The sequence below is a fragment of the Anoplopoma fimbria genome, chromosome 14 (assembly GCF_027596085.1).
Source record: "Anoplopoma fimbria isolate UVic2021 breed Golden Eagle Sablefish chromosome 14, Afim_UVic_2022, whole genome shotgun sequence".
Lineage (NCBI taxonomy): Eukaryota > Metazoa > Chordata > Actinopteri > Perciformes > Anoplopomatidae > Anoplopoma > Anoplopoma fimbria.
Genome location: NC_072462.1, coordinates 128,567 through 143,689, shown reverse-complemented (window position 1 = coordinate 143,689; position 15,123 = coordinate 128,567). Strand labels below are relative to the sequence as shown.

Here is a 15,123-nt window from a genome sequence, read left to right as displayed (position 1 = left end):
ACAATCTAAATAAAGGTGTTAAATGTAGAGAAGCAGCAGCAGTCTGATGTCATTCAGGTGGAGGCGGAGCCTCTTTGATCTCCGCCATGAAGGAGCTGCAACAGTTTGAGTTTTCTCTTTAATCATCAATACGTTTCCTCCTCTCTGACTCTAGCAATGACTCTGACTGACTATGACTTTGTCTGTCTGTATGTCTGTCTCTACCTCTCTCTCTCTCTCTGAAGTATTAAATACATTTCAGTAAGCGTGTTCAATACTTTTTCCCTGTGTCATTCCATTTTATTACACATAACTTAATCTCTGAACTTATTTGTTTGGTTTTCTTTGTATGTATGGATTACTTGGGTTGTTACCGACATCTGGTGAACATTTCATGTCAATAGAACCTTTAGAAATATATTTACTGAGAAAAATGGTGACGTGTTCAATACTTATTTTACCCGCTGTATGTATGTATGTATATGTATATATATATATATATATATATATAACCCAACCCTAACATCACGAGAGGTTACAAGTGCAGCTAGGGTGGGGTGGTGCAAGGGAGTGAACAAAAAACAGGCAAAAGGTCCCCAGAAGTTTTATTCTTTACTAATTTAACAACTTAGGTAGCTCTTTTATCCGAACAAAAGTGCAAAACAACAAAAAGCGTCCAAGTGGAGATAAGGGTTTGTTAAACTGAATAACGTTAGAAACGAGAGTCAACTTAGAGTGTCCTCGGTTCCACCGGCTACCGGGCCTTCTTCCTTTAGTTCCTCCTCGTCGGGTTCTGTCCTCTCCTTTAGGCAGTCCTCCAGTCCACATGTGCTTTCAGCGCTCCTTCCAGCCATGTGCTCTCTTCCTCTCTCTCCTCCTCTCTGTTTCCTGCAGCCCTTAAGTCCTTCCTCAATCAGGTGGCTTAAACACTCACACCTTGGGGAGTGGTGAGGCATTCTGGGAGCTGCAGTTTGTAGATCGGCGGCCATTTTGTGGTGTGGCTGCCGATCTCCAAAGGTGATGTAGCACCCATCCACTACCTGGCCCCTTGTGATGCCACAATACGTAAATATATATGTGTCTATATATATACGTATATATATATATATATATATATATATATATATATATATATATATATATATATATATATACGTATATATATAGATATATATATATATACGGTGTTCTCCACACAAAAGTTTATGTATATATATATATGTGTCTATATATATGCACAGGCCGGAACCAGGTTGTATATACGGAGGTAGGGATATATGGCATACAGCAGGTCCAGGGTTCTGTTGTCTCTGGTGGGGCAGGTGATGTACTGGGTGAAGGTATGATTAAAGTATATGTTGTGTCAGCAGCCTGCTTGTCGCCGAGTGTATGACGTCACATAGCAGAGGGGGAATATACGCAGCCATCATGATAACATGCGAGAATTCGTCGGTAAATATATATGCTATCAATGTCCTCTGTACAGGTCTGCTCCTTAACAGTGATGTGCCCAGAGTTACACCATCTATCATTCACAAACACTGCCAGACCTCCTCCTTTCCTCTTACCGCTCTCCGCTGTCCTGTCTGCCCGGATGATGCGGAACCCGTCCAGTAGCGTTGGTGTCCGGAGTCATCTCCGTGAGCCATGTCTCCGTGAACACCATGACGCTACACTCCCGGTATTCCTTCTGATGGCGAGTCAGTGCTGAGAGCTCGTCCATCTTGTTCTACGTTTCCCATGATGATGGAGGGGAGGACGGGTTTAAAACGCCTCCTCCTGGCGCGACGTTCTGCCCCAGCACGGCATCCCCGTCTCCTCCTCCTCAGCTCACGGGGAACCTCGGGTCTCTCCTCCGGCAGCAGCGGCGCCGTGTCCCGGAGTGTAACAGCTGGCCCCTGTAAACAAAGGGGCCATGGCTGCGGGCTATCCGGCACGGAGGTGGAAAGTGCAGAAAAGTGCAGGTAGACCACGTGGAAATATAGTTTCACTATAGTGCAAAAATACGTAAAATTAAATAAGTAAAAAAAAAGTAACAGAAAGTAACAAAAAAAAACACAATTTAAAGGAAAAATCACAGGTGAGCAGGAGCTGCTGTATACGTAGTCAATATTCTTTATAATTTAACAACTTAGGTAGCTCTTTTATCCGAACAAAAGTGCAAAACAACAAAAAGCGTATCCAAGTGGAGATAAGGGTTTGTTAAATGAATACGTTAGAAACGAGAGTCAACTTAGATCCATACCGGGCCTTCTTCCTTTAGTTCCTCCTCGTCGGGTTCTGTCCTCTCCTTTAGTCCTCCAGTCCACATGTGCTTTCAGCGCTCCTTCCAGCCATGTGCTCTCTTCCTCTCTCTCCTCCTCTCTGTTTAGCCCTTAAGTCCTTCCTCAATCAGGTGGCTTAAACACTCACACCTTGGGGATGAGGCATTCTGGGAGCTATAGATCGGCGGCCATTTTGTGGTGTGGCTGCCGATCTCCAAAGGTGATGTAGCACCCATCCACTACCTGGCCCCTTGTGATGCCACAATACGTATATATATATGTGTCTATATATATACGTATATATATATATATATGTGTCTATATATATATATATATACGTATATATATATATGTGTCTATATATATACGTATATATATATATGTGTCTATATATATACGTATATATATATATATGTGTCTATATATATACGTATATATATATACGTATATATATATATATATATACGTATATATATATGTGTCTATATATGTGTCTATATATATACGTATATATAATGAAATCAATTAGTTATGATCTCAAAGTGAAATAAGGATGGTGAAAAAACTCCAAATCGTAAGTGCTCATGTGCATGTATGTGTGTGTGTGTGTGTGTGTGTGCATGTGTGTGTGTGCATGTGCATGTATGTGTGTGTGTGTGTGTGTGCATGTGTGTGTGTGTGCATGTGCATGTATGTGTGTGTGTGTGTGTGTGTGTGTGTGTGTGTGTGTCTAGCCCGTGATAATGTGTGTGAGCATGCGTGAGTATTTTAACATCATTATTTCAATTATTTGTGTAGTTGAGAATACGTTGTGACAGCTCATGAATTATTCAGGATGCGTGTGTTTATCTACCCTTTAGAGACACACACACACACACACACACACACACACACACACACACACACACACACACACACACACACACACACAGCTCCATAGAAATGATAATACCACAGATAATTAAGAGTGATTCATAAATACAGAATGGATGAGATGGTTCTGGTTTGAGTCTAATTAACGGCTCCTCGGCCTCTTTAGAGTAAAATGAATATGAATGCTCAGAGGAAACACACACACACACACACACACACACACACACACACACACACACACACACACACACACACACACACACACACACACACACACACACACACACACACACACACACACACACACACACACACACACACACACACACACACACACACACACACACACACACACACACACACACACACACACACACACACACACACACACACACACACACACACACACACACACACACACACACACACACACACACACACAGACACACACACACACACACACACACACACACACAGACACACACACACACACACACACACACACACACACACACACACACACACACACACACACACACACACACACACACACACACACACACTCACACACACACACACACACACACACACACACACACACACACACACACACACACACACACACACACACACACACACACACTCACACACAGACACACACACACACACACACACACACACACACACACACACACACACACACACACACACACACACACACACACACACACACACACACACACACACACACACACACACACACACACAGAGGACCAGTCACTGTGAGACAAAGACGCCACAAAGCTGCCAACGAACATCATTGTCTCATTCACCTGGGGGGGAGAGACAAGAGGAGAGGAAATGAGGAAAGGAAATAAGGAGAGGAAATGAGGAAAGAAACAAGGAGAGGAAATGAGGAAAGAAACAAGGAGAGGAAATGAGGAAAGGAACAAGGAGAGGAAATGAGGAAAGAAACAAGGAGAGGAAATGAGGAAAGGAAATAAGGAGAGGAAATGAGGAAAGAAAACAAGGAGAGGAAATGAGGAAAGGAAACAAGGAGAGGAAATGAGGAAAGGAAACAAGGAGAGGAAATGAGGAAAGGAAACAAGGAGAGGAAATGAGGAAAGGAAACAAGGAGAGGAAATGAGGAAAGGAAATAAGGAGAGGAAATGAGGAAAGAAACAAGGAGAGGAAATGAGGAAAGGAAATAAGGAGAGGAAATGAGGAAAGGAAACAAGGAGAGGAAATGAGGAAAGGAAACAAGGAGAGGAAATGAGGAAAGGAAACAAGGAGAGGAAATGAGGAAAGAAAACAAGGAGAGGAAATGAGGAAAGGAAATAAGGAGAGGAAATGAGGAAAGGAAACAAGGAGAGGAAATGAGGAAAGGAAACAAGGAGAGGAAATGAGGAAAGAAAACAAGGAGAGGAAATGAGGAAAGGAAATAAGGAGAGGAAATGAGGAAAGGAAACAAGGAGAGGAAATGAGGAAAGGAACAAGGAGAGGAAATGAGAAAAGAAAACAAGGAGAGGAAATGAGGAAAGGAAATAAGGAGAGGAAATGAGGAAAGGAAATAAGGAGAGGAAATGAGGAAAGGAAATAAGGAGAGGAAATGAGGAAAGAAAACAAGGAGAGGAAATGAGAAAAGAAAACAAGGAGAGGAAATGAGGAAAGGAAATAAGGAGAGGAAATGAGGAAAGGAAACAAGGAGAGGAAATGAGGAAAGGAAACAAGGACAGGAAATGAGGAGTTCCCTGAAGTTGATGAAGTGGATCTGCAGCTTCATCAAATACTTTTTTCAGTCAGGAACTCTCTCATAGATTTTTATCCATTTATTGTTATACTATATTAAAGAAAGGAGTCCAAGGTGAGACTGTAAACACCACATCAATCATTTGTTATGCAACATATAGTCTGGACTAGAAAGGGTGGAGGAGCTAACGCGATGCTTCATTAGTTCAAGAAACTTCATGAATGAAAAGATCCAGAAAGATAATATAAGATATAATAATCAAAACAAGATTATGATTTCTACACCAAACAAACAACGAACAGACAGATGGACAGACAGGTGGACAGACAGGTGGACAGACAGGTGAATAGTCGGTAGACAGACAGGTGGACAGACAGGTGAATAGTCGGTATACAGACAGGTGAATAGTCGGTATACAGACAGGTGAATACAGACAGGTGAATAGTCGGTAGACAGACAGGTGGACAGACAGGTGAATAGACAGGTATACAGACAGGTGAATAGACAGGTAGACAGACAGGTGAATAGACAGGTAGACAGACAGGTGAACAGACAGGTGGACAGATGAGTATTAATAAAATAAAGTATTTTTTATCAGATTAATTGTTGGCGCAATCGGTAGAATACTCAAATAATAAACTATGATAGCGGCTGTAGTTCTATGGAATCATGGGAGTTGTAGTTTCCAGTGTTTTTAGAGTTTGACCTGTATGTTGTGAACTAGACCTCAGGATGCTTCAGCTGGAACATCTTTGTCTCTTTTCGCCGTCTTTAAGTTGAATACTGATGATCGTCCTTTAATAAATGTATTGAACTCAACCTAATGATTCTAGGTTCTCTTTAATAAAACGGGCTCTTCTTCAACGTCTCTCATCCACAGACAGTAGAGACGGTTCCTCTTCAGTGTAGCAACATCTTAAGGCTCCTCTCTGGTCTCATATCCAGAGAGGTTGAATCTTTGACTCTGAGTTGTTTCTTTGACTCTGAGTTGATTCTTTGACTCTCTGAGTTGTTTCTTTGACTCTGAGTTGTTTCATTGACTCTAAATTGATTCTTTGACTCTCTGAGTTGTTTCTTTGACTCTCTGAGTTGTTTCTTATACTCTAAGTTGATTCTTTGACTCTCTAAGTTGATTCTTTGACTCTGAGTTGTTTCTTTGACTCTGAGTTGTTTCTTTGACTGAGTTGTTTCTTTGACTCTGAGTTGTTTCTTTGACTCTGAGTTGTTTCATATACTCTAAGTTGATTCTTTGACTCTCTAAGTTGATTCTTTGACTCTCTAAGTTGTTTATTTGACTCTGAGTTGTTTCTTTGACTCTGAGTTGTTTCTTTGACTGAGTTGTTTCTTTGACTCTGAGTTGTTTCTTTGACTCTGAGTTGTTTCTTTGACTCTGAGTTGTTTCTTTGACTGAGTTGTTTCTTTGACTCTGAGTTGATTCTTTGACTCTCTGAGTTGTTTCTTTGACTCTCTGAGTTGTTTCTTTGACTCTGAGTTGTTTCTTTGACTCTGAGTTGTTTCTTATACTCTAAGTTGATTCTTTGACTCTCTAAGTTGATTCTTTGACTCTCTAAGTTGTTTCTTTGACTCTGAGTTGTTTCTTTGACTCTGAGTTGTTTATTTGACTCTCTGAGTTGTTTCTTTGACTCTCTGAGCTGTTTCTTTGACTCTGAGTTGATTCTTTGACTCTCTGAGTTGATTCTTTGACTCTGAGTTGATTATTTGACTCTCTGAGTTGATTCTTTGACTCTGAGTTGATTCGTTGACTCTCTGAGTTGATTCTTTGACTCTCTGAGTTGTTTCTTTGACTCTGAGTTGTTTCTTTGACTCTCTGAGTTGTTTCTTTGACTCTGAGTTGTTTCTTTGACTCTGAGTTGTTTCTTTGACTCTCTGAGTTGTTTCTTTGACTCTGAGTTGTTTCTTTGACTCTGAGTTGATTCTTTGACTCTGAGTTGTTTCTTTGACTCTCTGAGTTGTTTCTTTGACTCTGAGTTGTTTCTTTGACTCTGAGTTGTTTCTTTGACTCTGAGTTGTTTCTTTGACTCTCTGAGTTGTTTCTTTGACTCTGAGTTGATTCTTTGGCTCTCTGAGTTGTTTCTTTGACTCTCTGAGTTGTTTCTTTGACTCTGAGTTGTTTCATTGACTCTAAATTGATTCTTTGACTCTCTGAGTTGTTTCTTTGACTCTGAGTTGTTTCTTTGACTCTGAGTTGTTTCTTTGACTCTGAGTTGTTTCTTTGACTCTGAGTTGATTCTTTGGCTCTCTGAGTTGTTTCTTTGACTCTCTGAGTTGTTTCTTTGACTCTCTGAGTTGTTTCTTTGACTCTGAGTTGTTTCTTTGACTCTCTGAGTTGTTTCTTTGACTCTGAGTTGTTTCTTTGACTCTGAGTTGTTTCTTTGACTCTGAGTTGATTCTTTGGCTCTCTGAGTTGTTTCTTTGACTCTCTGAGTTGTTTCTTTGACTCTCTGAGTTGTTTCTTTGACTCTAAATTGATTCTGAGTTGTTTCTTTGACTCTGAGTTGTTTCTTTGACTCTCTGAGTTGTTTCTTTGACTCTGAGTTGTTTCTTTGACTCTGAGTTGTTTCTTTGACTGAGTTGTTTCTTTGACTCTGAGTTGTTTCTTTGACTCTCTGAGTTGTTTCTTTGACTCTGAGTTGTTTCTTATACTCTAAGTTGATTCTTTGACTCTCTAAGTTGATTCTTTGACTGAGTTGTTTCTTTGACTCTGAGTTGTTTCTTTGACTCTCTGAGTTGTTTCTTTGACTCTTTGAGTTGAGTTTTCTTTGACTCTGAGTTGTTTCTTTTCTTTGTTTCTTTGACTCTGAGTTGTTTCTTTGACTCTGAGTTGTTTCTTTGAGTTGTTTCTTTGACTCTGAGTTGTTTCTTTGACTCTGAGTTGTTTCTTTGACTGAGTTGATTCTTTGACTCTCGTTGTTTCTTTGACTCTCTGAGTTGTTTCTTTGACTCTGAGTTGTTTCTCTGAGTTGTTTCTTTGACTCTCTGAGTTGTTTCTTTGACTCTGAGTTGTTTCTTATACTCTAAGTTGATTCTTTGACTCTCTAAGTTGTTTCTTTGACTCTGAGTTGTTTCTTTGACTCTGAGTTGTTTCTTTGACTCTGAGTTGTTTCTTTGACTCTGAGTTGTTTGAGTTGTTTCTTTGACTCTGAGTTGATTCTTTGACTCTCTGAGTTGTTTCTTTGACTCTGAGTTGTTTCTTTGACTCTCTGAGTTGATTCTTTGACTCTGAGTTGATTCTTTGACTCTCTGAGTTGTTTCTTTGACTCTGAGTTGTTTCTTTGACTCTGAGTTGTTTCTTTGACTCTGAGTTGTTTCTTTGACTCTGAGTTGTTTCTTTGACTCTGAGTTGTTTCTTTGACTCTCTGAGTTGTTTCTTTGACTCTGAGTTGTTTCTTTGACTCTCTGAGTTGTTCTTTCTCTGAGTTGTTTCTTTGACTCTGAGTTGTTTCTTTGACTCTGAGTTGTTTCTTTGACTCTCTGAGTTGTTTCTTTCTGAGTTGTTTCTTTGACTCTCTGAGTTGTTTCTTTGACTCTCTGAGTTGTTTCTTTGACTCTGAGTTGTTTCTTTGACTCTGAGTTGTTTCTTTGACTCTCTGAGTTGTTTCTTTGACTCTGAGTTGTTTCTTTGACTGAGTTGTTTCTTTGACTCTGAGTTGTTTCTTTGACTCTGAGTTGTTTCTTTGACTCTCTGAGTTGTTTCTTTGACTCTGAGTTGTTTCTTTGACTCTGAGTTGTTTCTTTGACTCTGAGTTGTTTCTTTGACTCTCTGAGAGTTGTTGTTTCTTTGAGTTGTTTCTCTGAGTTGTTTCTTTGACTCTGAGTTGTTTCTTTGACTCTCTGAGTTGTTTCTTTGACTCTGAGTTGTTTCTTTGACTCTGAGTTGTTTCTTTGACTCTGAGTTGTTTCTTTTCTTTGACTCTGAGTTGTTTCTTTGACTCTCTGAGTTGTTTCTTTGACTCTCTGAGTTGTTTCTTTGACTCTGAGTTGTTTCTTTGACTCTCTGAGTTGTTTCTTTGACTCTGAGTTGTTTCTTTGACTCTGAGTTGTTTCTTTGACTCTGAGTTGTTTCTTTGACTCTGAGTTGTTTCTTTGACTCTCTGAGTTGTTTCTTTGACTCTGAGTTGTTTCTTTGACTCTCTGAGTTGTTTCTTTGACTCTCTGAGTTGTTTCTTTGACTCTGAGTTGTTTCTTTGACTCTCTGAGTTGTTTCTTTGACTCTGAGTTGTTTCTTTGACTCTGAGTTGTTTCTTTGACTCTCTGAGTTGTTTCTTTGACTCTGAGTTGTTTCTTTGACTCTGAGTTGTTTCTTTGACTCTGAGTTGTTTCTTTGACTCTCTGAGTTGTTTCTTTGACTCTCTGAGTTGTTTCTTTGACTCTGAGTTGTTTCTTTGACTCTCTGAGTTGTTTCTTTGACTCTGAGTTGTTTCTTTGACTCTCTGAGTTGTTTCTTTGACTCTGAGTTGTTTCTTTTCTTTGACTCTCTGAGTTGTTTCTTTTTGAGTTGTTTCTTTGACTCTGAGTTGTTTCTTTGACTCTGAGTTGATTCTGAGTTGTTTCTTTTTGAGTTGTTTCTTTGACTCTGAGTTGTTTCTTTGACTCTGAGTTGTTTCTTTGACTCTGAGTTGTTTCTTTGACTCTGAGTTGATTCTTTGGCTCTCTGAGTTGTTTCTTTGACTCTCTGAGTTGTTTCTTTGACTCTGAGTTGTTTCATTGACTCTAAATTGATTCTTTGACTCTCTGAGTTGTTTCTTTGACTCTGAGTTGTTTCTTTGACTCTGAGTTGTTTCTTTGACTCTGAGTTGATTCTTTGATTCTGAGTTGTTTCTTTGACTCTCTGAGTTGTTTCTTTGACTCTGAGTTGTTTCTTTGTTGTTTCTTTGACTCTCTGAGTTGTTTCTTTGACTCTGAGTTGTTTCTTTGACTCTGAGTTGTTTCTTTGACTCTGAGTTGATTCTTTGACTCTCTAAGTTGTTTCTTTGACTCTGAGTTGTTTCTTTGACTCTGAGTTGTTTCTTTGACTCTGAGTTGTTTCTTTGACTCTCTGAGTTGTTTCTTTGACTCTGAGTTGTTTCTTTGACTCTGAGTTGTTTCTTTGACTCTGAGTTGTTTCTTTGACTCTGAGTTGTTTCTTTGACTCTGAGTTGTTTCTTTGACTCTGAGTTGTTTATTTGGCTCTCTGAGTTGTTTCTTTGACTCTGAGTTGATTCTTTGGCACTCTGAGTTGTTTCTTTGACTCTCTGAGTTGTTTCTTTGACTCTCTGAGTTGTTTCTTTGACTCTGAGTTGATTCTTTGGCTCTCTGAGTTGTTTCTTTGACTCTCTGAGCTGTTTCTTTGACTCTGAGTTGTTTCTTTGACTCTGAGTTGATTCTTTGATTCTGAGTTGATTCTTTGATTCTGAGTTGATTCTTTGATTCTGAGTTGATTATGTGACTCTGAGTTGAGTCTGTGACTCTGAGTTGAGTCTGTGACTCTCTGAGTCTTTGTTTGTCTTTAATGATGAGACTTGGGGACAGTCTGAAGTCTCTCACCTTTAAGTTTGTTATTGGATCCCAGAGGAGGACGAAGCATGAACACAGAACAACAGCTCCCCCCTGTGTTCGTCTGCTGAACTGCATCGTCTTTTCAAATTTAAATTTGATTCTCTGGAGATTCATTAAAAAAATTCCATTGAAGCTGAAACTTCATTTCTTTGTATCAAATGTTTTATAAAGGTGAAAAGAATAATAAAGAAAGAATGTATTGTATGGTGGAGTTGGTTTATTGTGCTGCATGTTTTGACTGCAATAAAAATAATCTGTTTAGAAAGTCTCAACGCTGTGAATGAAGAACACAACTTTCAGTCTGGAGAGACAAACATGAAGAACAGAGACAACAGGATTCTACTTAACTACTGAAACTAATAACTCATTTAAATAAACTGAATGAAGACGTTCTACGGCAGAAACAGACTCAAAGCTCACCGTCAACAGAACAAATCTATACATCAGTTATACCATCAAACTGAACCAGGATCAGTCTGCTTCATGAAGCCAGTCAGAGTGTATGAGACCATCAGATTGAACCAGGATCAGGAGTCTATGAGACAAATCATTTGTTTAATGGTTGGAGAAGTTACTTCCTGTTCCACATTCTGAATTAAAGACATATTAAACTTTCCAGAGAATAATTCAGCCTGATTGAATGTCTTTATTTCTGCAGCCTCAACACATGAAACACTCATTAAAGTGGTCCTGATGGTGGCGCTGTAGTCAGGATCTGCCTCCAGGTTGACGTGGAGCCTTTTAAAACATTCTTGACGTGTTTTCAATTTCACCGTGAAGCAGCAGATTCCTTCAGTGTAATCTCACTCTGCAGGTATTTCACCTGAAGAAACCAGTCCGAAAGGCCGGTTTCTGGGAAGTCAGTGAGGGATCGCTTCACGTTAGCCATCGGCTGGATGAGTTAAAGGGGCAACCAACAATTATTTACATTATGAATTATAAATTCTCCATTAATCACTTAATTGTTGGTCGAACAGGTCAAAGGGCAAAGAGGAGTCTTCATGTCTCGTGATAGATGAATATTTATGAATTATTGTTGAAACAATCAGTTATCAAGTAAACGGTTAGTCGACTAACTGATTAATCCATCACCAGGGAATTATAGTGATTTTATCATATTGTGTCAAGCTCTCCTTGTTTCACTAAAACATCCTTCTGGATTAAAAAAGGAAACATTTGAGTCTTTTATTGTTCAAACTTTAATACCTTTCATATACAAGACATTTTATAGAACAAGCAACTAATCAATTAATAAAAAGATAACAAAAATAACAGTCATTCATGCCTTCACAGAGGTGATAAACCTGTGCACTCATAACTGGAGGAAAATATTGAAAGTATGACCAATGACGTAGAGAGCGAACAGACAAACCTCATGTCTTTAGTTTCTATCAGTCTGCTGAAGCAGGAGGAAGGAAACCTGTAGAGTCAGAGTTGTTTCAGGTCAGAGATTAAAACATGTGAACCTCGACCTCTTGAAGACTAATCAGAGCCGATCATTTATCAATAAACCCACAAAGACGTCTCTTCTGATCTGAATCAAGTTGCTGTTGTCCATCTCAACCGATGGACTCCTTAGTCCAGCGTGCAGAGTAACGAGGGAGAGGAGGAGGACCTCTCCTTCTGTCCTCTGGAGGAGCATATCTGGACCTGCTGTCCTCTGGAGGAGCATATCTGGACCTGCTGTCCTCTGGAGGAGCATATCTGGACCTGCTGTCCTCTGGAGGAGCATATCTGGACCTGCTGTCCTCTGGAGGAGCATATCTGAACCTGCTGTCCTCTGGAGGAGCATATCTGGACCTGCTGTCCTCTGGAGGAGCATATCTGAACCTGCTGTCCTCTGGAGGAGCATATCTGGACCTGCTGTCCTCTGGAGGAGCATATCTGGACCTGCTGTCCTCTGGAGGAGCATATCTGGACCTGCTGTCCTCTGGAGGAGCATATCTGGACCTGCTGTCCTCTGGAGGAGCATATCTGGACCTGCTGTCCTCTGGAGGAGCATATCTGGACCTGCTGTCCTCTGGAGGAGCATATCTGGACCTGCTGTCCTCTGAGCGGGGGGGTCTTCTCCACTGACTGTCAGCATGAGGGGGCATCCATTGATAAGGGTGGAGAGGGTCTCCTCTAGGTGGACTATGAAGGAGGCCGTCCTGTTGATGGTGGTGGTGTGAGCGCTGGTTGGTTCCTCGTGGAGGGAAAGGTCTGCTGGTGGACGAAGAGCAGAGAGAAACATGTCAGAGACGTCAGAGATATTACATTACATTACAGTCATGTAGCAGAAGCTTTTATCCAAAGCGACCTACAATAAGTGTATTCAACATAGGTATTCAAGAGAACTACTAGTCACCAGAAGTCATAAGTGCATCTCCTTTCTTAAACAAGCATCTAAAAGCATAAGCAGCTAAAGCATAAGCAGCTAAAAGATAGGTGTGAAGACGTCAGATGTCATGCGATACCTTCCTGGTTCTCGTCCTACCTGTGGTTCCGAGAGTCTTTGAGGTGTGAGCGTCTCTCCTCTCTGCTGTCGGAGTCTGACGGGGTGAACCTGGGCCGCTGTGAAGCGAGACCTCTCATTGGCTCCTGCTCCGCCTCCTCCATCCCCTCATTACTGTTGGAAACACATCCGTTAACGTCAAACTGGAGCAGACCGTCATAAGTATAAAGAAGAACAGCAGTATTTTGAAGAGGATCACCTCCTCTTCGGTCCACTCTGTAGGTCGTCCAGATAGTTCCGTCTTTCTACATCATGTCCTCGAGAGGAGTTAAACACTGAGAACAAAAGAACATTTAAGAAGCTTTTCTCTCATTGACCAAACATTAAAATAATCTGAGACTAGAACATCAGTACTCACAGTCTACTGCTGCTTTAGGATCCATCCCATCCACATCTATCAGGTACCTGCAGGTTACACATAGCTGTAACACTCAGTAAACAGTCAGCTCAAACTACCACTGACTGGTCTCGACTGACTCACCTGCAGATCAGATATCCAGTACGGTTCAGGCCGTGGGTACAGTGGACTCCAATCAGCTTGTCTGAAACCAAAATGACAAAACGATAATTACTATTATAAGTTACTAGTCCATCCCCAGAGGAACCTACTCGGGACATGTCCGGTCCATCCCCAGAGGAACCACTGGTTCCTTCAGCAGCCTCCCTCACCGTTCTCTGCGTTGTCTCGTAGAAAACGCCGTACGGCCCGTTTGAAGCTCAGGATGGCGTCGTCGTTTGGAACCTCGTGACCGGCTGTGAAGATCTTCACAAACAGCAGAGACTCTGGGACGTCCTGCAGACAGAAACCAGAACGTCAGAGGTTCTTTCCCTCTGAAGGGAGAAGAACATGTGGACCTGTGAGGTACCTGAAGACTGTAGTAGCGCTTGGTGAACGTCAGGTCGATGATCAGACCGAGCTCCTGCTTCTCTTTGTTCAAAGCGTCCAGAAGCTCCCACAGACTGAACACATGGGAACGAGGAAGCTGACGGCTCAGAGACTGAAAGAACACACAGATGTTCAGCAGCAGCTCATCACGGAGATAAAACCAGACTTCTGCCAGTCCTGACCTGTTTCAGAGGAACCTTGAAGGCAATGAAGCGCGTCCCCTCCAGTCTTTTCCCAACAGCCGAGTAATCCAGCCATCTGTAGACGAGAAACCACATCACTGCTACAAAAAGGTTCAACCGTCACATTATCAGTTTATCATCCACTTCCTGTCCAGAAAAGCTCGTTTCTCAAAGTATCTTTGGGATGAACTGGAGGAGGAAGGCTCCTTGTTCTCAGATACGAGGTTCTCAGAGGATAATCTTATGGATGATGATGCATTAATGTGGACTAAACCAACCAACAGGATGTAAAGGAGTTAACATGAAAAGCGTTTTACTGATGATAGGTGTAATACTCACAGTGTGGTATTAGTACTCTTACTGCTCCTTATGAAAGTTTATGTAGTATTATGATCACATGAACAACCTCACTGCTGCAGATGATCCTTCAGACTCACCTGAGAGGGACTCCTCTGCTGGACATGTCTTCAGTCAAACTGTCTCAAAGTAAAAACACAAACATGAATGTAACCACGTGGTACAGCCTGACTACCTTAAATACTACCTTAAATACTACCTTAAATACTACCTTATGCTCACTGCCTGCGGTGGATATATTTATATATATATATAAATATAAATATATAAATATATATCAACACTATCTCTGAATGAGCGGCTCCATCTTCAAGCTGCAGTTTGAACAAAAACTTCTGTTGCTGGCCGACCGGAGTCGCGTGTGGATGACGTATCAGAGCGAAGTCACGTGACAGGAAAAAAAGCGCCTTCAGCCTTTCTCTGTTATAGACAGAACACATGTAGTATACTGTATACTATAGTATACAGTATACTACATGTATAGTACATGTATGTACATGTACTATACATGTAGTATACTGTATACTATAGTATACAGTATACTACATGTATGAACACATGTATGTACATGTACTATACATGTAGTATACTGTATACTACATGTATAGTACATGTATGTACATGTACTATACATGTAGTATACTGTATAGTATAGTATACAGTATACTACATGTATGTACATGTATACAGTATACTACATGTATACTACATGTATGTACATGTACTATACATGTAGTATACTGTATACTATACTACATGTGTTCTGTTATAGACAGAACACA

General features: G+C 40.7%; 1 protein-coding gene across 1 annotated transcript; it reads right to left on the bottom strand.

Annotated features, from left to right (window-relative positions):
* Positions 1 to 11,610: 11,610 nt before the first annotated feature.
* dusp11 (dual specificity phosphatase 11 (RNA/RNP complex 1-interacting)) lies at positions 11,611 to 14,714 on the bottom strand. Its single transcript, XM_054612840.1, has 9 exons — positions 14,422 to 14,714; positions 13,985 to 14,060; positions 13,783 to 13,914; positions 13,586 to 13,709; positions 13,398 to 13,458; positions 13,275 to 13,321; positions 13,116 to 13,191; positions 12,899 to 13,030; positions 11,611 to 12,627 (listed from the first exon to the last, which is right to left on the bottom strand). The coding sequence occupies exons 1-9, from the start codon at positions 14,445 to 14,447 to the stop codon at positions 11,982 to 11,984; spliced, it is 1,320 nt and encodes a 439-aa protein (XP_054468815.1). The 5' UTR covers positions 14,448 to 14,714; the 3' UTR covers positions 11,611 to 11,981.
* Between the last annotated feature and the right edge of the window lie 409 nt (positions 14,715 to 15,123).